At 44.8% G+C, this 19,890-nt stretch overlaps 1 protein-coding gene across 1 annotated transcript in view; it reads left to right on the forward strand.

The window, feature by feature from the left end:
- Positions 1-16,576, forward strand: part of LOC129695396 (15-hydroxyprostaglandin dehydrogenase [NAD(+)]-like) — a 34,029-nt gene extending 17,453 nt beyond the window's left edge. The window contains exons 3-7 of the mRNA XM_055632305.1: positions 2,020-2,126; positions 3,052-3,148; positions 8,366-8,442; positions 10,329-10,492; positions 15,219-16,576. Of these exons, the coding sequence (XP_055488280.1) occupies positions 2,020-2,126; positions 3,052-3,148; positions 8,366-8,442; positions 10,329-10,492; positions 15,219-15,327 (554 nt within the window). The 3' untranslated portion in view covers positions 15,328-16,576. The remainder of the gene's footprint in view (positions 1-2,019; positions 2,127-3,051; positions 3,149-8,365; positions 8,443-10,328; positions 10,493-15,218) is intronic.
- Positions 16,577-19,890: the final 3,314 nt, after the last annotated feature.

Here is a 19,890-nt window from a genome sequence, read left to right on the forward strand (position 1 = left end):
CTCTGTCTCTCTCTCTCTCTCTCTCTCTGTCTCTCTGTCTCTCTCTCTCTCTCTCTCTCTCTCTCTCTCTCTCTCTCTCTCTCTCTCTCTCTCTCTCTCTCTCTCTCTCTCTCTCACTCTCTCTCTCTCTCTCTCTCTCTCTCTCTTTCTCTCTCTCTCTCTCTCTTTCTATCTCTCTCTCTTCTCTCCTTTGCTCTTTCTCACTCTCTCTTTCTCTCCCTCTTCACTCTTGTTCTCTCTCTCTCTGTCTTTCTCCTTTTCTCTCTTGGACAGGCTAGATGCAGGAAGATTGTTCCCGATGTTGGGGAAGTCCAGAACAAGGGGTCACAGTTTAAGGATAAGGGTGAAGTATTTTAGGACCGAGATGAGAAAAACATTTTTCACACACAGTGGTGAATCTCTAGAATTCTCTGCCACAGAAGGTAGTTGAGGCCAGTTCATTGGCTATATTTAAGAGAGATGTGGCCCTTGTGGCTAAAGGGATCAGGGGTTATGGAGAGAAGGCAGGTACAGGATACTGAGTTGGATGATCAGCCATGATCATAATAAATGGCTCGAAGAGCCGAATGGCATACTCCTGCACCTATTTTCTATGTTTCCTTCCCTTTCTCTTGCTCTTGCTCTTCTCTCTCTCTCTCTCTCACTCTCTCCTCTCTCCCTTTCTCTCTTTCTCTCTCCTGCACTCTCTCTCTATCCCTGATCTGCCAAGTGAATAAACTGATGTGTGAACAGCTTAACGACATAGCTCAAGGAAGATAAAGAATGGCACATTTTTCAATTCCGATGGAGAGCTTTTGATAGTCCCGAGGATGCTATCTGGCTAGCATGAACACTTTTAACATCATTGGCTGTTATTTCTTCAGTTGTAAATGAGGAGAAAGAAACAGTGTCAATGATATGGTGATTTAATCTGCACCAAAGTGTGACAGCACCCAGTAAATGCAATGGGCAGAAGCCATTTACTACTTAAGGGTAGTTTGCTGCTGGATGGTAATGATGCTAAATGACTGAATTTAGTTTGCATGTCGAAAGCTGATGTGGTTTTGAATTGTATGTGCTATCATTCCAATTATCAGCTGTGTCTTCTTGTTTAGTTTAAGATACAGCATGGAAACAGGCCCTTCCATCGACCGTGCCGACCAGCAATCCCCGTACACTAACAATATTATACACACTAGAGACAATTCTTACAATATTTACCGAAGATTAACCTTCAAACTGTACATCTTTGGCTAAACCGGAGCACCCGGAGAAAACCTACATGGTATTGGGGGGAACATACACACCCAGATCAAACCTGGGTCTCTGGTGCTGTAAGGCAGCAACTCTACCGCTGTGCCACCATGCTCTCCCCTTTGTACAGTATTAGAGTGAGTCACCAAACGTTCAAGCAGCGATGGTTAAAGAATAATTCAGTTTAGTTTAAAGATACAGCTTGGAAACAGGGCCGCCAGCCCACCGAGTCCATGCCGACCAATGATCACCTGTTCTATATCATCCCATAACATAGATTCCATTCCCGACACACCAGGGGCAAATTTACAGAGACCAATTAACCTACAAACCTGCACGTCATTGGCTCACTGAGTCCGCACTGACCATCCGTTCACACGAGGAACAATTTACAGAAGCTACAAACCTGGAATGTGGGAGGAAACCAGATAACCCGGAGAAAACCCACGTGGTTACAGGGAGAATGTACAAACTCTGTACTGACAGCACCCGTAGTCAGGATTGAACCTGGGTCTCTGGCGCTGTGAGGTGGCAACTCAACCGCTGTGCTACTGTGCCACTCAACGACTTGGCAGGAAAATTACTTGAATGACACAGGATTGCCCAATGTCTTATTTGTTAGAAGGCCAAATACCCAACCTGATTTATCTTGTGAAAAATTCTACCGTCGAGGTTTTCCCATGATGAGCTTCATTTTAATTATTTATTCAATATGGAATGCTAAATGGAAGGTGTATGCTCTCAACCCAAGTAATTAATTCAAAATTAATTCATCATGTCTTCCAGATCTATTTAGCCAAACAGTGCAGAAGTATGGAAAACTAGATATATTATGCAATAATGCTGGAATAAATAATGAGAATATCTGGGAAAAGACTATCTCTGTCAATCTGGTAGGTTTTGTGCATTGAAATGTTGTTTACTTATCAAGCCTTCTTTAATGATCCAGAAACTAGTCCTTATTAGCTGAAGAAAATGGATGTTTCTGCTCAATACTGTCCTTTGTATTGTTAACCTCTGTGCATCCACACTGCCGTTCCTATGCTGTTCCAGTTAGACCCTGGGTTGAGTACTGATTCAGACAGTCTATCAGAATTAGTGTGACTTGTTTCAACTCCAGTTCCCTGTGCTCTGAAGTGGCAGAATAATCCCAATTACGACAGCTGAATCTTTGCCACAGGTGGGACAGCTGGATGATATATAGAATAGGTGAACGGCTTGCTTAGGACAGACGCAAAATATTGGAGTAACTCAGCAGGTCGGGCTGTAGCTCTGGCGAAAAAGAATAGGTGACGTGATGGGCCGAATGGCCTAATTCTGCTCCTAACACTTACGAATTTATGAGGGTATGGTCACGGGGAGAAGGTGCAGCCTCCACACAGACAGCACTGGAGTTTTGGATTGAACCCTGGTCTCTGGCACTATGAGGCAGTGACTCCACTGTGCCCTCTGACTCATTGTCTGTCTCTCATAGCCCTGTCCCACGGTACGAGTTCATTCCAAGAGCTTTCCCGGGTACGTTGGAGCTTGGGGGCGTCTCTTAGCGGCTCGTAACGCTAACGGCAGGTACTCGGGAAGACTGGCTATCGGCAGGTAAGCACGGGAAGACTCGTGAAGATTTTTCAACATGTTGAAAAATGTCCACGAGAGCCCCGAGTACCGACGAGTGGCCATTACCGTAAATCTCCGAGTTTGAATCAGGGCAAACTCGGGAGAGCCCTTGGAATGAACTCGTACTGTAGGATAGGGCTTTAACTCATTTGATTAATGTTTGGCCTCAATGCACTTTCCTTTAATCACTTCTGCTCTTTTATTCAGGTGGCATTGATACAAGCAAACTATCTGGCTTTGGAACACATGAGGTGTGATCGTGGAGGACAGGGTGGCAGCATTGTCAACGTGGCCTCCATGTCAAGTAAGAAGTAAAGCACGTTACACTCATCCAAATGTTTAAACAGAAATCATTAACATTTTCCGTTGAGAGAAATGAAAAGAATGCCTATTCTACACAGATGATTTTGTTGTCCTTGGAGTTAAGTAGTAGAATTAATAGATTGGTGCGACATCAAGAATGATTTTAGAACATTGAACATAGAGCAGCACAGCACATGACCAGGCCCACAGGCCCACAATGTCCGTGCCAAACATGATGCCAGGTTAAACTAATCTCCTCTGCCTGCACATGATCCATATCCCTCCATTCCCTGCATATCGAACATGCCTATCTAAAATCATCTTAAATGCCACAAAATCTCCTATACAATCATATGGGATGGTGGCAGAATGGTGCTGTGGTGGAGTCGATGCTTCACACAGCCAGAGACCCAGCTTCAATCCTGACTACAGGTGCTGTCTGTATGGAGTTCGTACGTTCCACCCTGTGACCCAGTGAGGGGTTTACCGGGTGCTCTAGTTTCCTCTCACACTCCAAAGACGTACAGATTTGTAGGTTAATCAGCTTCTGTAAATTGTAAATTGTAAATTGTCTCTAGTCTGTAGGATAGTGCAGGGTGATTGCTGGTCGGAGCGGGCTCTGTGGACCGAAGGGCCTGTTTCTGCACCGTATCTCTAAAAAGACATTTTCAGATCATATTACATAGCACTAGCATTGCAGGCACATACGAAAAATACTTTCATCCCCAGGAGAATTTCTGCAGGTTGTGGCTTGTCCAATAAGAAAAAAAATGGAATTTTCCCAGTGTTCTGTATTGAAATGTTTTTGTTTAAACTACTGGCCTGCGAAAAGATTAGAGAGCTGATAGCCATTCCACAAAGCCGATAATAATCTGCACAGGAAAATATTTTTCCTGCTACCCAGAAACAATATTGAAATAAATCCTAGCGTTTATTGAGAAGGTTCAAATTCACCACATATTAATTTGAAGGAGACTTGGGTCAGATGCAGGCAGCTGGATAAAGCAGCAGTATTAAGGAGGGAGGGATACACTTAAGAAGGGAATATGAAAAAACAAAAAGGGAGCATGAGATTGTTGGAGGAGAACTCAAAGAGATGTTATAAGTATATTGAGGGGGGAAATGTAACATGGGAGAGAATAGCCCCCCCCAAAGACCAAAATGGATGTCGGCTTGTGGAGCTGCAGGAGATGGGCAAGAACCTCTGTCGTTACCCTAGAAAGGATATGAAGACAAGGGAACTCAGGGAAGTTAAAGGGAATCACTTGGGGATAATAATAATAATAATAATAATAATAATAATAATAATAATAATAATAATAATAATAATAATAATAATAATCAACTTTATTTCAGACTCAAGGTCCAGACAAGGTGCAACATTACATAAAAATACATTGCATATTAAAAACATCATAAAATACATATAAACTCTTAGCATATCACTTATAAAAGCATCATAAATTATATATTCAGTCTGGGGACGGCAAAATACTCCTCCACAAGGTGGGGGCGATCTGGTATCCCTGCTTCAGGTGCTTCCAGCGTTGGCTCTCCCGTAGGCCGATGCATAGCAAATCCTTGTGCAGGTGCTCCCCGCGCGGGCTCTCCCATGGGCCCGCGCCTAGGCAGCCCTCTATCAGGTGCTGCTGGTGCTGGCTCTCTTGTAGGCCAACCCATAAATTGCCCTTGTTCAGACATGGCTGGCACTGGCTCTCCCGTAGGTTAACGCCGGCTGTACTCATCCTGGAGTGGGTCCTGATAAATCATTTTCCCTATGAGGAATTCTAGATTTGTGACCCGAGTAGACATAATGTCTGTCTGAGGAGTGGAAACCTCCAGGTCTGACTCCTCAGAGTCTACTGGCCGAACAGACTTTTTCTTGGCCTTGCGCCCTATTGGCGCTGGCACTGTACCTTTTATAACCGCTTCTGTAGTCGATGTCTTTGCTGCCACCGACTCCTCAAGCGGGTGCCCGCTACTTGCAGACCCGCGGTCTTCTCGAGTTTTACCTGCAGTACGCCTCCCCTTTCCTTTACGCACTTTCTGCATTCTAACTTGTAGAGCACACAGCGCACGTCTCTCGGAAGAAGGCGACCTGAAAGTAAAAGTGAAACCACTTTCCTTCAGGCCTTTTAAACCTTACCGCTTGGAGGAGCTCTGCTCCTCTACAATCGGACGCTGCGCTATGCATGACGATATGATGCGTGTATGGCTGGACGGGGTCTTCTTCACGTAGTCAATCACGTGACTCCGAAGTAAAATTACATTTTTAGAGTCATTTAACCTGCAGATGAATTTATATATATGATTTCTTAGGAAAGGATCGATCCATTGTGGGGGGATGTTTTTATGTTTATTGTTAAATTCCTTTGTAATGTTATGTGGTATTCTTATTAATGTGCTGCAATGGCAACTTGAATTTCACTGCACCAATAAAGGTGCATGTGACAATAAATGCACCTTTGAACCTTTGAGTATGGCTTTGTGCGTGGGGAATCATGGCTCAGTGAATTTGATCATTTTTGAAAAATTAACCAAGAGGGCCAGTGAGGGCAGGGTAGTAGATGTAGTCTGTGTGGACTTCATCAACGCCTATATAGTCAAAACAAATCAAGCCATATGGTGGGCCAACTTTTATCAGCCCCGGCATTGTGAGTAGAATTTGGGATGTTACAGAATTTAGTCCGGCCACACTTGGAGTACTGTGTCGATTTTGGTCATCCTGTTATAGGTAAAACGGCATCAAGCCTGAGAGAGTGCAGAAAGGATTTAAGACTATGTTGCCAGGACTTGAGGGACTGAGCTATCAAGAGATGTTGAGCAGGTAGCTCTTTATTCCTTGGAGCATCTGAGCCGACCTTAAAGAGGGGTATAAACTCATGAGGTCAATAGAAAGATAGATGCACAGGCATTTTCCAAAGGGTTGGTAAATCAATAATTGCAGGGCATAGATTTAAGGTGAGAGGGGAAATATTTAATTAGCACCTGAAGGACAACCTTTTCACACAAAGGATAATGGGTTCATGGTAGAAGATGTAGTGAAGGCAGGTACAATAACAACTTTAAAAAATAATTTGGACAGGAACATGGATAGCAATGATTTTGAGGGATATGGTTCAAATGCGAGCAAATGGGACTAGCTTAGAAGGGCATGTTGGTCAGCATGGATTGGTTGGATGAAGGGACTGTTTCCATACTGCATGGCTATGTCTCTATGACTATCAGAAGCATACAGTCGATATATTTTCAGGCTCTGCCTTTGTGGAAGGGTTTCATGACAATGTACACTGTGCAGTTGAGCAAAGAACAGTTGTTTGCATTGCTTTTCCCACATTACATTTGGGCGATCTACCTTATTATATGTTGCCAGCTTTTAGAGGGGCATTGTCACCAGCCCTTCAGGCAATGGGGCAAAGGTTTGTCCTCGCACAAGCCATAATCTTACACTTATTCAGATGATCATTGCTTGGAGGGGGGAGGGTGGAGGTGGTGCAATGTCTACCTTGACATTCACCCATCCAACCCCCACCCCTCCCTGCCCCAACGCTCCTTGCACACAGCCCTGAACCGTTTAAAGGATATTTGTATTTTTCAGCCATGTAAGTTCTGTTTCTCGACCTTCCGGCCTCAACACTTCACTTTCCTCGCAGAGCAAGGATAGCTTACCCCTTCTCCTCAACCTCACCAGCCTCCATGTTCGACAGAGCAAACTCAGTGACTTGCAGCAACCTCAATGCGATGCCACCACATCTTAGAAACAAGGAACTGCAGATGCTGGTTCACAAAGAAAGCCACAAAGTGCTGGAGTAACTTAGCAGATCAGGCAGCATCTCAGGAGAACATAGATAAGCTACATTTTGGATCAGGTTTTAGGGTCCAACCCTATCCATGTTCTGCATGGATTGAAACCTATCCATGTCCTGACCCGCTGAGCTGAGGTGCTCCAGCTCTTTGTGCTTTCACCGGATACATCCTCCCATCTCTTCCCTTTCAGCCGTGCCGCCAAGAATCCTCGGTTCATTGTCCCATTTCCATCAAAGCCCACCAACTCTTACATCGAACATAGAACAGTAAAGCACAGGATGGGGCCATTCAGCCCACAGGATTTGTGCAGAATATGACACCAAGTTAAATTGATCTCATACATGATCCATATCCCTCTGTGATAGAAAGAACTGCAAATGCTGATTAAAAGTAGACGCAAAATGCTGGAGTAACTCAGCGGGACAGGCAGCATCTCTGGAGAGAAGGAATGGGTGACGTTTCGGGTCGAGACCCTTCTTCAGACTGATGTTAAGGGAGGTGGCAGGACAAAGAGAGAAGTCAGTCAGACTAGTGGGAGAACTGGGAAGGGGAAGGGGATGGAGAGAGAAAGCAAGTGCTATCTGAAGTTAGAGAAGTCGATGTTCATACCGCTGGGGTGTAAACGACCCTCTATTCCTTGCTCTTCCACGGGCTTGTCTAATAGCCTCTTAAACGCCACTATCGTACCTGCCTCCACCACCACCCTGGCAATGCGTTCCAGGCCCCCATCACTGTGTAAAAATCTTAAACTTGAGTAAACTTGATATGCGTATCTGGACCTGACTGGGGGTCTCCAAAGCAAGAGGACATACGTTTAAGGTGAGACAAAAGAGTTTTTAAGGGGGGTTAAGGGTATGTTTTGTTGTACGGGGAGTGAATAATATCTGGAATGCACTCCCGGAGGAGATGATGGAATTAGATACAATTACTGCATTTAAGAGATGTTTAGACGAGCATTTAAATAGGCAAGACATAAAAGGATACCCCACTAATATAAATTGGTCCCAGTCCCAGATGACAGCACAGTGGATGGTGAGACAACGCTGGAAATAAAAACTGGAGCAAAACTGCAGACATTCTGGAGCCAAAGCAGAAATTGTAATCATGTATAGTCTTTTCGCTGACTGGATAGCACGCAACAAAACGCTTTCCAATGTACCTCAGTGACAATAATAAACTAAACTAAACTGAACTAAACAAAGGTAAACTAGACTATACTAATCTAACTTAACTAAGCTAAAATAAAATACTGGAAACATTCAGCAAGTCAGACAGCATCTGATGAAGGGTCTTTCACCAGAAACGTTATGTCCTTCTCTCTCCACAGATGGCTTGACCAGCACTTTCTATTTTTTTGACACTGAATGAAGGAGCTTTGTAACTTACGACGCATTTTTTTTTTGACATTCAGGTTTCCAAATAGCAGCCCATGCTCCTGTGTACACGGCTACCAAACATGGAGTGCTTGGTTTCACACGGTCACTTGCGGTGAGTATTGACAATGATTACACCCGATATTACCCCTGCCAACCATTATCTGGTGTGGTGCTGGAACAGTAGTAATGAAAGTATGGAATCAACAATTAGACAGGGTCATTGAGACACAAGAAACTGCAGATGCTGGAATGTTGAGCAAAACCAAAGTGCTGGAGTACCATGCGGAAGTGCTGCATTTCACCCCCCCCCCCCCCCCCCCCCCCCCCCCCCCCCCCCCCCCCCCCCCCCCCCCCCACCCTCGTTCCCCCTCCCCCTCCCCCGCCCTCGTCATTCTCCTTGTTCCACTGTTTGTTTCCTTGTATCCCTGTCGCCAGCACACCTTCCCCAGCCAACAATGAATCTTTTTCCTAGGGTGGAAATGTCAAAGCTTAAAGGTGAGAGAGGCAAAGTTTATTGGAGATGTGTGGGGCAAGATTTTTATGCAGAGAGCAGTGGGTGTCAGGAATACACTGCGGGGTGTGGTGGTAGAGGCAGAAACAATCATGACGTTTAAGAGGCTTTTAGATAGCTACTTAGGGAATGAAGGGATATGGGTCATGCAGGCAGAACACCATGTTCAGCACGGACAGGGTGGGCCGAAGGGCCTGGCCCTCTACTGTATTCTTCAATGTTCTATGTATATTCCAGGTGCTGCCTGACCAGCTGAATGTTTCCACCATTTTCTGTTTGCATTTGTTACTAACGTGTTGAGTTGTGAATTTAACAGCTGGTCACATTCCAGGGAAATTCCAACTGCATCCTGTTTACAGTTAGTACAGGCAATTAGTCCAACATTTTCTCTCAGCTCACTGTCTGACTGAAAAGTTATTTACCAAGACTCTTGGTTTTCTATGGCATACTGAGAGAAAACTTTAGTCGAGAGTCCATTTTGCTTTGCCAGGAGCTAAGAAAGAGGAAAGGTTAAATAGGAACTTGAGGGGTAATTTTTTCAGAAGGCGGTGGGTATATGGAATGAACTGCCTGAGGAGGTAGTTGAGGCAGGTGCTATAACAGTATTTAAAGGATACTTGGAAAGGTTTAGAGGGATTTGGACCAAATGCGGGAAAATCGGACGAGCTTAGATGGGACATCTTGGTCAGCATGGACGAGTTGGGCCGAAGGGGCTGTTTCTGTGGTGTATGATTGTGACTACAACTCTACGGGCACACTTGTTGAAGGCTGACTACAACCCTGACGCAAGGATATTGATTGTAGCTGCAGCAGTCATAACCAGTTGTGGCTGTGATTTGAGGTCTAAGCAAGGATCATAGGAGGAGCACCCTCACACAGCTGGTTAAACCCGTCTGAAGAAGGGTTTCGGCCCGAAACGTTGCCTATTTCCTTCGCTCCATAGATGCTGCTGCACCCGCTGAGTTTCTCCAGCTTTTTTTTTGTGTACCTCTGGTTAAATCACTACCCTTGAGCTTCAGTGACTTGGGTTCAATGTTGACCTCTGGCACTGTCTCTTTGTGGAGTTTGCACGTTCTCCCTGCAATATCGTGGGCTTCCTCCGAGTGCTCCAGTTTCCAGCTGTATTCTAGGGACATGTTGCACCGTGGCGGCACGGTGGCTCAGGTGTAGAGTTGCTGCATTAGACTGCCAGATGCTCGGATTCGATCCTGACTACTGTACTACAGGTGCTGTCCGTACGGAGCTTTTACGTTCTCCCCATGACCACGTGGACTTTTCCCGGGTGCTCCGGTTTCCTCCCACATTCCAAAGACGTGCAGGTTTGGAAGTTAATTGGCTTTGGTGAAGATTGTATATTGTCCCCGGTGTGCAGGATAGTGTTCGTTGCAGGGATCGCTGGTCGACAACGACATGGTGGGTCGAAGGGCCTTTTTCCAAGCTGTGTCTCTAAATTAAATTAATTAATAACCAATCTTTCTTTCCTACAGGAAGCTTCCAGGTTGGGAAATTATGGGATTCGTATAAATGCTCTGTGTCCGGGATTTGTCAACACAAGTATTCTTGAAACATTAGACCAGGAAGAAATCCTCGGAATGTTTTATCAATTTAAAGACTTGGCCAAGGATTGGATACAATTATTCGGGGTATTGGAGTAAGTTTGAATGCTTTCTTTCTGAATGATTTCACCATGACATTGGAAATGGGAGTAGGAGATGTCCACAAAGTCCCTCAAGCCTGTTCCACTGTTCAATTCAATCGCAGTTGACCCAATGTCCCTTATTTCTCGATCCACTCATTGCCCCAAATTGTACTAGTCTCAGTCTTACCAGCCTCACAGGACCAGAGACCCGATGTCAATCCTGACTTCGATAGATGTCTGGGTGGAGTTTGCACGTTATCCCTGTGGCCGCAAGGGTTTCCTCTGTAACATTTGCCCCTAATGTGTAGGGAGCAGAAAAGAGTGTGGGTATAATGTGGAACTAGTGTGATGGGTGATCGATGGTCTGTGTGGACATGGTGGGCCGAAGTGCTATTTCCATGCTGTATCTCTAAACTAAACTAAATATCCTAGAATAGAGAATTGCAGAGAATTACCAGTGGAAATATGTTCTCAGCATCAACCCCTGTCTAATCTTCTCTGATATGTGCTGATTATAATATGATCATTTATCATTGAGATGGACTCCAGTGAATACAGTTTAGTTTAGTTTAATTAAGTTAGTTTAGAGAAACAGCGTGGAAACAGGCCCTTTGACCACTGAGCCCGCGCCGACCAGGAATCCCCGCACACTAACACTATCCTACACACACCAGGAACAATTTACAATTTTACAATTTACAATGTGACCAAGCCAATTATATCAAGCCAATACAAACTGCATGTCTTTGGAATGTGGGAGGAAACCAGCGCTCCCAGAGAAAACCCACGCATGTCACGGGGAGAACGGACAAACTCCGTACAGACAGCACCCGTAGTCAGGATCTATCCTGGGTCTCTAGCGCTGTAAGGCAGCAACTCCACCGCTGCGCCACAGTACAATTAAATTGGCATCAGAAATTGTACAGCACAGTATCATGCCCTTTGGCCCAGTGACTATTGCCAATCAGTAAGCACCCATCTACTCGAATCCTATATTCATCCCACATTTATTCTTCCACCCCCCCCCCCCCCCCCCCCCCCCCCCCCCCCCCCCCCCCCCCCTTTGCCCCCCCCCCCCCCTTTGCCCCCCCCCCCCCCCCCCCCCCCCCCCCCCCCCCCCCCCCCCCCCCCCCTTTTGCCCCCCCCCCCCCCCCCCCCCCCCCCCCCTATTCTACCAGTCATTTACACACTATACTTTACATACTTGATATTGACCAATTAACCAAACAGGCCACATGTCTTTGGTATGTCGGAGAAATCCGGAGCACTCAGAGTAAACCCACATGGTCACAGGGAGGACATGCAAACTCCATTAAGGCAGCATTGAACCAGGGAGCACTACTAGCTGTGTCATTGTACTTCCTGATTCTACACAATCTCTCGTCCCTAGACAAGCTCCTCACTTGGAATCAAAGGGCAGTGGGTTAAAGTAATTTGTCTCCAGCACTTCCATGCCTGGCCATTGTCCGTGTGATGTGTCCTTACCTATTACAGAACCATAGTCATACAGCACAGAGTATGCCCTTCAGCCCAGCTAGCTCATGTCGACCAAGATGCCTCATCCACGCTAGTCCTACCAGCCCGCATTTGGCCCATTTCCCTCTGAACGTGTCCTATCCATGCACCTGTCCAAATGTCTTTTAGATTTTGTTATAATGTTTGCCTCAACGACCTCCTTTGGCAGCTCATTCCATACATCCACCACCCTCTGTGTGAAAAAGTTGTCCTTCGGATTCCCATTACATTTTTTCCCTCTCACCTTAAACCTATGTCCTCCGGTTTTTGATACACCTACCTTGGGTAAAAGACTGCATTTACCCTATGTATTCCTCTCATGATGTTATGCAATCTTATGGATAGCACCCAATAAAAGCTTTTCACTGTACCTCGGTACATGTGACAATAGAGTAAAATGAAACTGAAACTGAACTTATGCACCACTATACCCCTCATCCTCCTGCGTTCCAAGGAATAAAGTCCTAGCCTGCTCAACCTTGGCTCAGGCCAAGTCCGGGCAACATCCTTGTAAATTTTCTCTGCGCTACATCCTGGTGAACAACATCTTTCCTATGGAAGGGTGACCAAAACTGAATGCAGTACTCCAAGTACTGCTCAACCTCTCCTTAGAGCTGAGGTCCTCAAGTCATGGCAACATCGTCGTAAATATTTTCTGCGCCCTTGTATGCATCCTTTTTATCAATTCGATGATGAACACTTTTTGTAATCTCCTTTGTTCTTGGGCATTCAAGTTGCTGAACCAGGCCATGAAGCAACCAGCCAATATGCTCCCTACCATAACGCTTTGTGCACCTTTCATTTTGCTCACAGTAGAAGCAGTGGAGAGATAAAATCTACCTGATCAAATCTGCTCCTTACTCATGATAACTGGGGTAATGTCACCAAATATTTTCCACCCATTCCACTGTCAACTGTAATTCTACAAAACTGGAGCAAAACTCCATGAGGATAAGTTAGGATAAAGATATCTTAACTTCAATGAGACAGGGCCTTGGTGAGACTGTGCCGGTGCAATGTCTTCACTTTGGTCTCCTTGCTTCAGAAAGGGCTTGGAAATGCAATACACTGCAGGTGCAGGATTCTTGTGCTGAACGTGTTGGAGAACGGTGATTCTTGGCATAGTGGAAGTCCAGCGAAGATTGGCCGATATTGGTTGCTGCGACGGTGGGCTTGACACCTTCTGAGCACTGCCACACAGAGAGATTACCTCTCTACAGAGGAAAAGATTCAATGGTCGCTGTTCCTTGGGAACCCCTGGGCTACAACCTCTCAAAGCGTAGACAAGCCAAGAGTCATGAGTGTTTAATTGACATATGCAGTGGGAAATGCAACAATGAAATCCTTACTTGCTGCAACTTTACAGGCACGTAATCGCAACAACACACCAAGTAAACAACAATACAATAACGCTAGTATAACTAACCTGATGGTAGCAAACTAAGCTTTCGAGGTGAAATTGAAACATTTAGGTTGATGCATTGGGAGGGTAATCTGCAGAATTAGCATCTCACTTCTCCAACTACCAACCTACGTACCTATGTGGCACATAGTCCCCCTTCTGTGACGAGTCTGTGCGACCCAGATTAGCCTCCACAGTCCCCCTGGAACCCATCGAACAAGAGTGGTAGCAAATCCCCGTTTCCAAGGGACTGACTAAGATATAAGAGGCATAACTATCCATCACTCAAGTAAACATTCAGAAACTTTCAGATAAAGTTGGTACCTTTTGAAGAATTAATACTTTATTGTCAGTGAAATTCTTTGCTTGTATGCAAATAGTCACCATGTAAAGGACACCGACAAAGTTACAAAGTACCCCCGCGCCAGGTCCCCCTTTGTTCTCCTCCCTCACGGCAGCTCCCCCATGCCATGTCCTCCATTGTTCCTTCCCACGGCAGTGACATCCTCACTTCTACATGGTCCGTTCTCGTCCATCGGTCAGCGCCATCATCGACCACCGCAACGACCTCTTCACTAAACCTGACTGGACCCCTCCAAACTCCTCCGTTGATCTGACCCAGGCCCCAGCCGTGTGCTCCATTTACCCAGGCTCTGTCGGCCGCTGGCTCCGACCCACAAGGATCCAGCCTCAGCTTCTCTGCGGCCTACCAGTAGGCGTTTGCCGTTGCGGCCTTCCGGGAAGACGGCAAGCCACACAGTTCATTTCTCTTCAGACAATTTCCTCTGATCCCTTGGTTTTCTTGGCTCTTCTAACTTATTCACACAAAACAATGGTGCCTCTGAGATTTCTAAAGTGAGACCCACTTAATACTGTCTATAATAGTACCTAAGTTTGTTTTATGTCCATAACGTTAATAAAAACAAATTGATTACTTGTGTCCATAAACTTAAAGATTGGCATGTCCCTGGAAAACCGTTGAGTCATGTAACATCCACATGTCCAATTAGTTATGTAATTCATAGAATATTAACAAAACCAAAATTTAAAGGGCAGTACAAATGGCGCAGCTGATGGAGCTGCTGTCTCACAGCACCTGAGATCCAGGTTTGATCCGGGCCTCGGGTGCTGTCTGTGTGGAGTTTGCACGGAGAACCTGTGCTCTGTGAACATGTTGGTTTCCTCTGGGTGCTCTGGTTTTCTCCCACATCCCAAAGACCTGCGGCTTTGTAGGGTAATTGGCCCACTGCAAATTGCCCCCAGTATAGAGGGAATGGATGCAAAATTGGGATAACATAGACTAGTATGAGCGGGTGATGGCTGGTCAGTGTGAACTCAGTGAGCTGAAGGGCCTGATTCCATGCAATATCTCTAAAACTAAACTAAAACAAAAATCAGGTATTAGACCTGATAACGGCATCTCCATTCAACTTTTTGACACCTTGTATATGTTGTTTCTGCTACCAATCACTACCATTGTCTGGCCAGCTACTGAGTGCCTGAAGAGAGGTACCGACCCGAAGCATTGCCTGTCCATGTTCTCCGGAGGTGCTGCTTGACCTGCTGAGTTACCCCAGCACTTTGTCGCTTTTGTAAACCAGCATCTGCAGTTCCTTGTGCCTACTGTCCCAAGCGCTTGTGAAGTTGGAAATATCTAAACTTGGAGCTTGGGCTTTCGATGTCCATGTTAAAGCGTGCAGCATGAGGAAGCACGGTTTAACTTTGCCTTACGACATCTATCTTGTCAATGGCTTTATGATGAAGACATGTCTCTAAGTCTAGCTTTGCTTAAGTTTTTTTTCACAATATCCTGTTTTACAGACCTTCGGTCGTAGGTGATGCCTTCATACAACTGGTTGAAGATGACAGCTTAAATGGAGCAGCTATGAAGATTACATCATCCAAAGGCATTAAGTTTGAAAACTTTTAGAACTCTAAGCAGCAGAAGATCATTGATTCAATTTACCCATTGGCAATAAATGCCTGCTGGTTTCCTGGTTCCAAATGTATATTCCTCGCTACTGCAACCAAACACAGACAAAATGGGGGTTTGATATGAATGAAGAGGCAATATATCTACTCCAGGCTAAGCCAATCAAGTGTGAGAGAAAGATACTGTGATTTTATTTTCTTCTGCAAAAAATATTTACTTCTAATATGTTGCATTTAGGACATCTTACAGCGTTTCAAATCAATGAAATTACAATTATAGCGTAGTATAGACAATTTACACATAGCAGCAAAAGAGAAAATGGTGGAGATACTCAGTAGGTCAGTCAGCATCTGTGGAAAGAGAAACAGTTAATCTTTCAAGTTACTTATTCCATAATTTCCTCAACTTTTGAAATATTCAAGGCTCCCCACTTGACTTACCGTTCTAATACAGCTCTTCAACCTGAAGTGTGGATTCTGTTTATAATTCTATAGAAATGCAGCCTGATCTGCTGACCAACAGTTTCTGATTTTGTTTCAGATTTCCTGTTTTTAAATATTTTTCAATGTGCGATTTCCCTGCTCTAACTGATTATTGTGGGGTACGGGTGGGGTGCCTAAAGTACAACCCATCAAAGTGACCATCACATTCTTAAATAGTTTACTTTTGTTTAGATATACTGCGTGGAAACAGACCCTTCAGCCTGCCGAGTCAGCATAGACCAGCGTTCCCTGCACACTGACACACACTAAGGACAATTTACAATTTTACCAAGCCAATTAACCTGCAAAGCTGTACATCTTTGGAGTGTGGGGGGAAACCAAATCTCCCGGAGGTCACGGTGAGAAACGTGACAAATTCCACACAGACAGCACAAGTAGTCAGGATTGAACTCGGGTCTGAGGCGCTGTAAGGTAGCAACTCTGCCGCTGTGCCACCGTGGTTGGTGGTGGACACCGTGGGAAGAAGGACCTGATTCTATTCTTTTTGTCTATGTCTTTATAAGCTTGCTATACAGAAAACCTCTCTAATTTAAGTGTTTATTTGGTAACAATACACACATTCCCTGCATACAATGGCTCTCTGGGTCTCTTGGTAACCACTAAGTACTGGTCCTGTCACTTAAATCTTTCATTCGAAGGTGTGGAATTCTATAATTGCCTACTCTCTGAAATTTACTCAGAATTGAGAAGCAAAATTGTTTTAACATCTCATTCTACAATTATTAAAAACATAAAGCCTCTAATGTCTGAATCTCCGTTTGATTGTCATTGGGAAAAGAATAGTGAGGGCTAATAACTAGTAAATAGGGATGTGAATTGTGCTAATTTAGTGACAGGGAACCGCAGACAAAGCCTAAAAGTAGACACATGGTATGCATCAATGATTGCACCCAAGTTTCAGGAACATAGAAACATGGAAACATAGAAATTAGGTGCAGGAGTAGGCCATTCGGCCCTTCGAGCCTGCACCGCCATTTAATATGATCATGGCTGATCATCCAACTCAGTATCCCGTACCTGCCTTTTCTCCATACCCTCTGATCCCCTTGGCCACAAGGGCCACATCTAACTCCCTCTTAAATATAGCCAATGAACTGGCCTCAACTACCCTCTGTGGCAGAGAGTTCCAGAGATTCACCACTCTCTGTGTGAAAAAAGTTCTCCTCATCTCGGTTTTAAAGGATTTCCCCCTTATCCTTAAGCTGTGACCCCTTGTCCTGGACTTCCCCAACATCGGAAACAATCTTCCTGCATCTAGCCTGTCCAACCCCTTAAGAATTTTGTAAGTTTCTATAAGATCCCCTCTCAATCTCCTAAACTCTAGAGAGTATAAACCAAGTCTATCCAGTCTTTCTTCATAAGACAGTCCTGACATCAACTTCATTGATTAATTATGTTATAGCGTACACTCATCGTTGTAACAGAAAATTGGATCTACTGCCAACTAAATTAGACTTGTGGATAATCTGTACTCTAAACCTAGTTTGTTACTTAATTAAATATTTCTGAAACCTCTAATCTGTAATGAAGACCAAGTTTTACTGTTTAGTTTAGAGATACAATGCAAAACCAGGCACTTTGGCCTACAAAGCCTGCGCCGACCAGCGATCCCCACACATTAACACTATCCTACACACTCTAGAGACAATTTTTCATTTATACCAAGCCAATTAATCTACAAACCTGGATGTTTTTGGAGTGAGGGACGAAACCGAAGATGTCGGAGAAACCCATGCAGGTCACGGGGAGAACGTACAAACGTAAAGACAAGCACGTGTAGTCAGGTTCGGTGTAAGGCAGCAACACTACTGCTGCGCCTCCGTGACTCCCTGTTAATTAAGTTTCTGTGTAATCTTATCAGCTGAGAACGTAAAAGCTGTTGCAAAGTCACTCTCAAGCGATCGGCTTTGATTGGTGTCCTGGTGCGCACCAGGTTTAATACATTTCCGTTACTTCAAACACATACACCACGTGGCCTTTTCATTTTCTCCTACACTGTTTAATTTCCCTTTTATAATAAATCCTAGCTCCACCACAGCGTATCTCATGTTGCTAAAGTTAATGAGAACCTTTTATGAAAGTACTCATTTTCTAGGACCTGGGAAAGGGGGGGGGGTCACTACAAAGACCAACATTTATTGCTCATTAACAATGGCCCTTGAGATGTAGTGAATTGCCGTCCTGAATTGTTACACTTCTTCGCATCGGGTTGTTGCCTGGGTTAGAGGACATTATCTGTAAGGAGAAACTGGACAGGCTTGGATTGTTTTCTCTGGATCAGCAGAGGCTGAGAGGCAACCTCATAAAAAGCATATAAAATAATGAGGGCCTTAGATAGAGTAGTCAAGGTCTTTTTTCCCATAGTGGAAATGTGAAATACGAGAGAGCAAAGGATTAAGTTGAAGAGAGAAGTGTGGGACAAGTTTTTAACATAGAGTGTACTAGGTGCCTGGCACATGCTGGCAGGGGAGATGGGAGATGGGAGAAGCAGATACAATGGCATTAATTAGGAGACACTTAGACCGACGCACTAGCAAGCAGGGAATGAAAGTTACAGGCTACATGCGTGCAGTTGTGCAGTTTAAATTGGCATAATTGTCAGCACAAACATTGTGGGCTGAAGGGCCCTCTACCTATGCTGTACTATGTTCTACTCCCACAAAGACATTGGAGAGGGAGTTTCAGGCATTAGACTCAAGAACAATCAAGGAACAGTAATATATATTTCCAAGTCAGGAAGGTGTGTGGCGTGGAGAGGAACCTTAAAGTGCTGGGTCTTTACTTTGACTTCAAAACATGAAGTCTGAAAAAGGGTCTCGACCCGAAACGTCACCCATTCCTTCTCTCCAGAGATGCTGCCTGTCCCGCTGAGTTACTCTAGCATTTTGTGTCTATCTTCGATTTAAACCAGCATCTACAGTCCTTTCCTACACTTAATGTGCTGGTGTTCCCCTGGCCTTCTTGGTGGGGTAGTTTGTGGGTTTGGGATGTGCTCATGGAATCGCCTGAATGAAGAAACAGCACTCTGTTTGGTAGATGGGGAATCACTAAAGCGACCTATTTCATCCTGAATGTGGTCAAAGTTATTGTGAGTTGTTGGACTTGAACTCCCTCCAACCAAACTTGAGAGTATTCCATGTAAAGGAATGCTGATTTATACTGAAGATAGATACAAAATGCTGTAGTAATTCAGCGAGTCAGGCAGCATCTCTGTAGAAAGGGAATAGGTGACATTTCGGGTCGAGACCCTTCTCAAGACTGAGAGTCCGGGGAGAGAGAAACTGGAAGTATGAAAAGGTACAAAGAACAGATTTGTTCGCTCGTGTGTCAGACGATGTAGCTCGCTGTTGGCTTCTGTCGTCGTCCAACATGTTGACAGAATTGGTCGCCCGGCGCGTCACAGAGTGCATCGTGTCATCGTTTCTGGGGATCGTCACGAGGAGGCTTCTGTCATGATCCCCAAATTAATGAAAGGTATGAAAAGGACAAATCAGAGTCAGCAACGATGATCAAGGAAAGGTGGAGCCCACAATAATCATTGCTGGCTATCATTTATTCTTTTCATGATTTCATTCATTTGTTACTTGTACCTTTCCATAGAGCACGAGGGCCGACCAGACTTTGAACTTTGAATAATGGCGCCAAAAATGGCAGCACCTACCTGTGTTATAAACCCATATGCAAAATTAATTTCACTGTGCAGTTACATATGTGGCAAGTATAGCACTATTGAACTATTGATTATTACATGACCTCTGTTGTTCCGGCAAAATGGATAATATGGCAAAGCTTTGGAACCAAGGGTGCCGGAAAAGCCGTGGTGGACCTGTGCCAGCAATGTTGCAGGGAGACAGGTGGCCCTAATGACTGTGGAGTTTTGACAGCCCTTGGGAGCAGATGTGCCAGAACAAGGCTCAACTTTCCTGCCCAAATTGCCTGTGTGGCCGTTTGCAATGGCCAAGCAGAGAGATAATCACAGAGATGCACAGTGCAGCAGCAGATTTAGACACCCTCGGTGACTCTAATCATTTCACTTGTGGTTGTCGGAGTGACAAGA

This window comes from Leucoraja erinacea, chromosome 3 (assembly GCF_028641065.1).
Source record: "Leucoraja erinacea ecotype New England chromosome 3, Leri_hhj_1, whole genome shotgun sequence".
Taxonomy (NCBI): Eukaryota; Metazoa; Chordata; class Chondrichthyes; order Rajiformes; family Rajidae; genus Leucoraja; species Leucoraja erinaceus.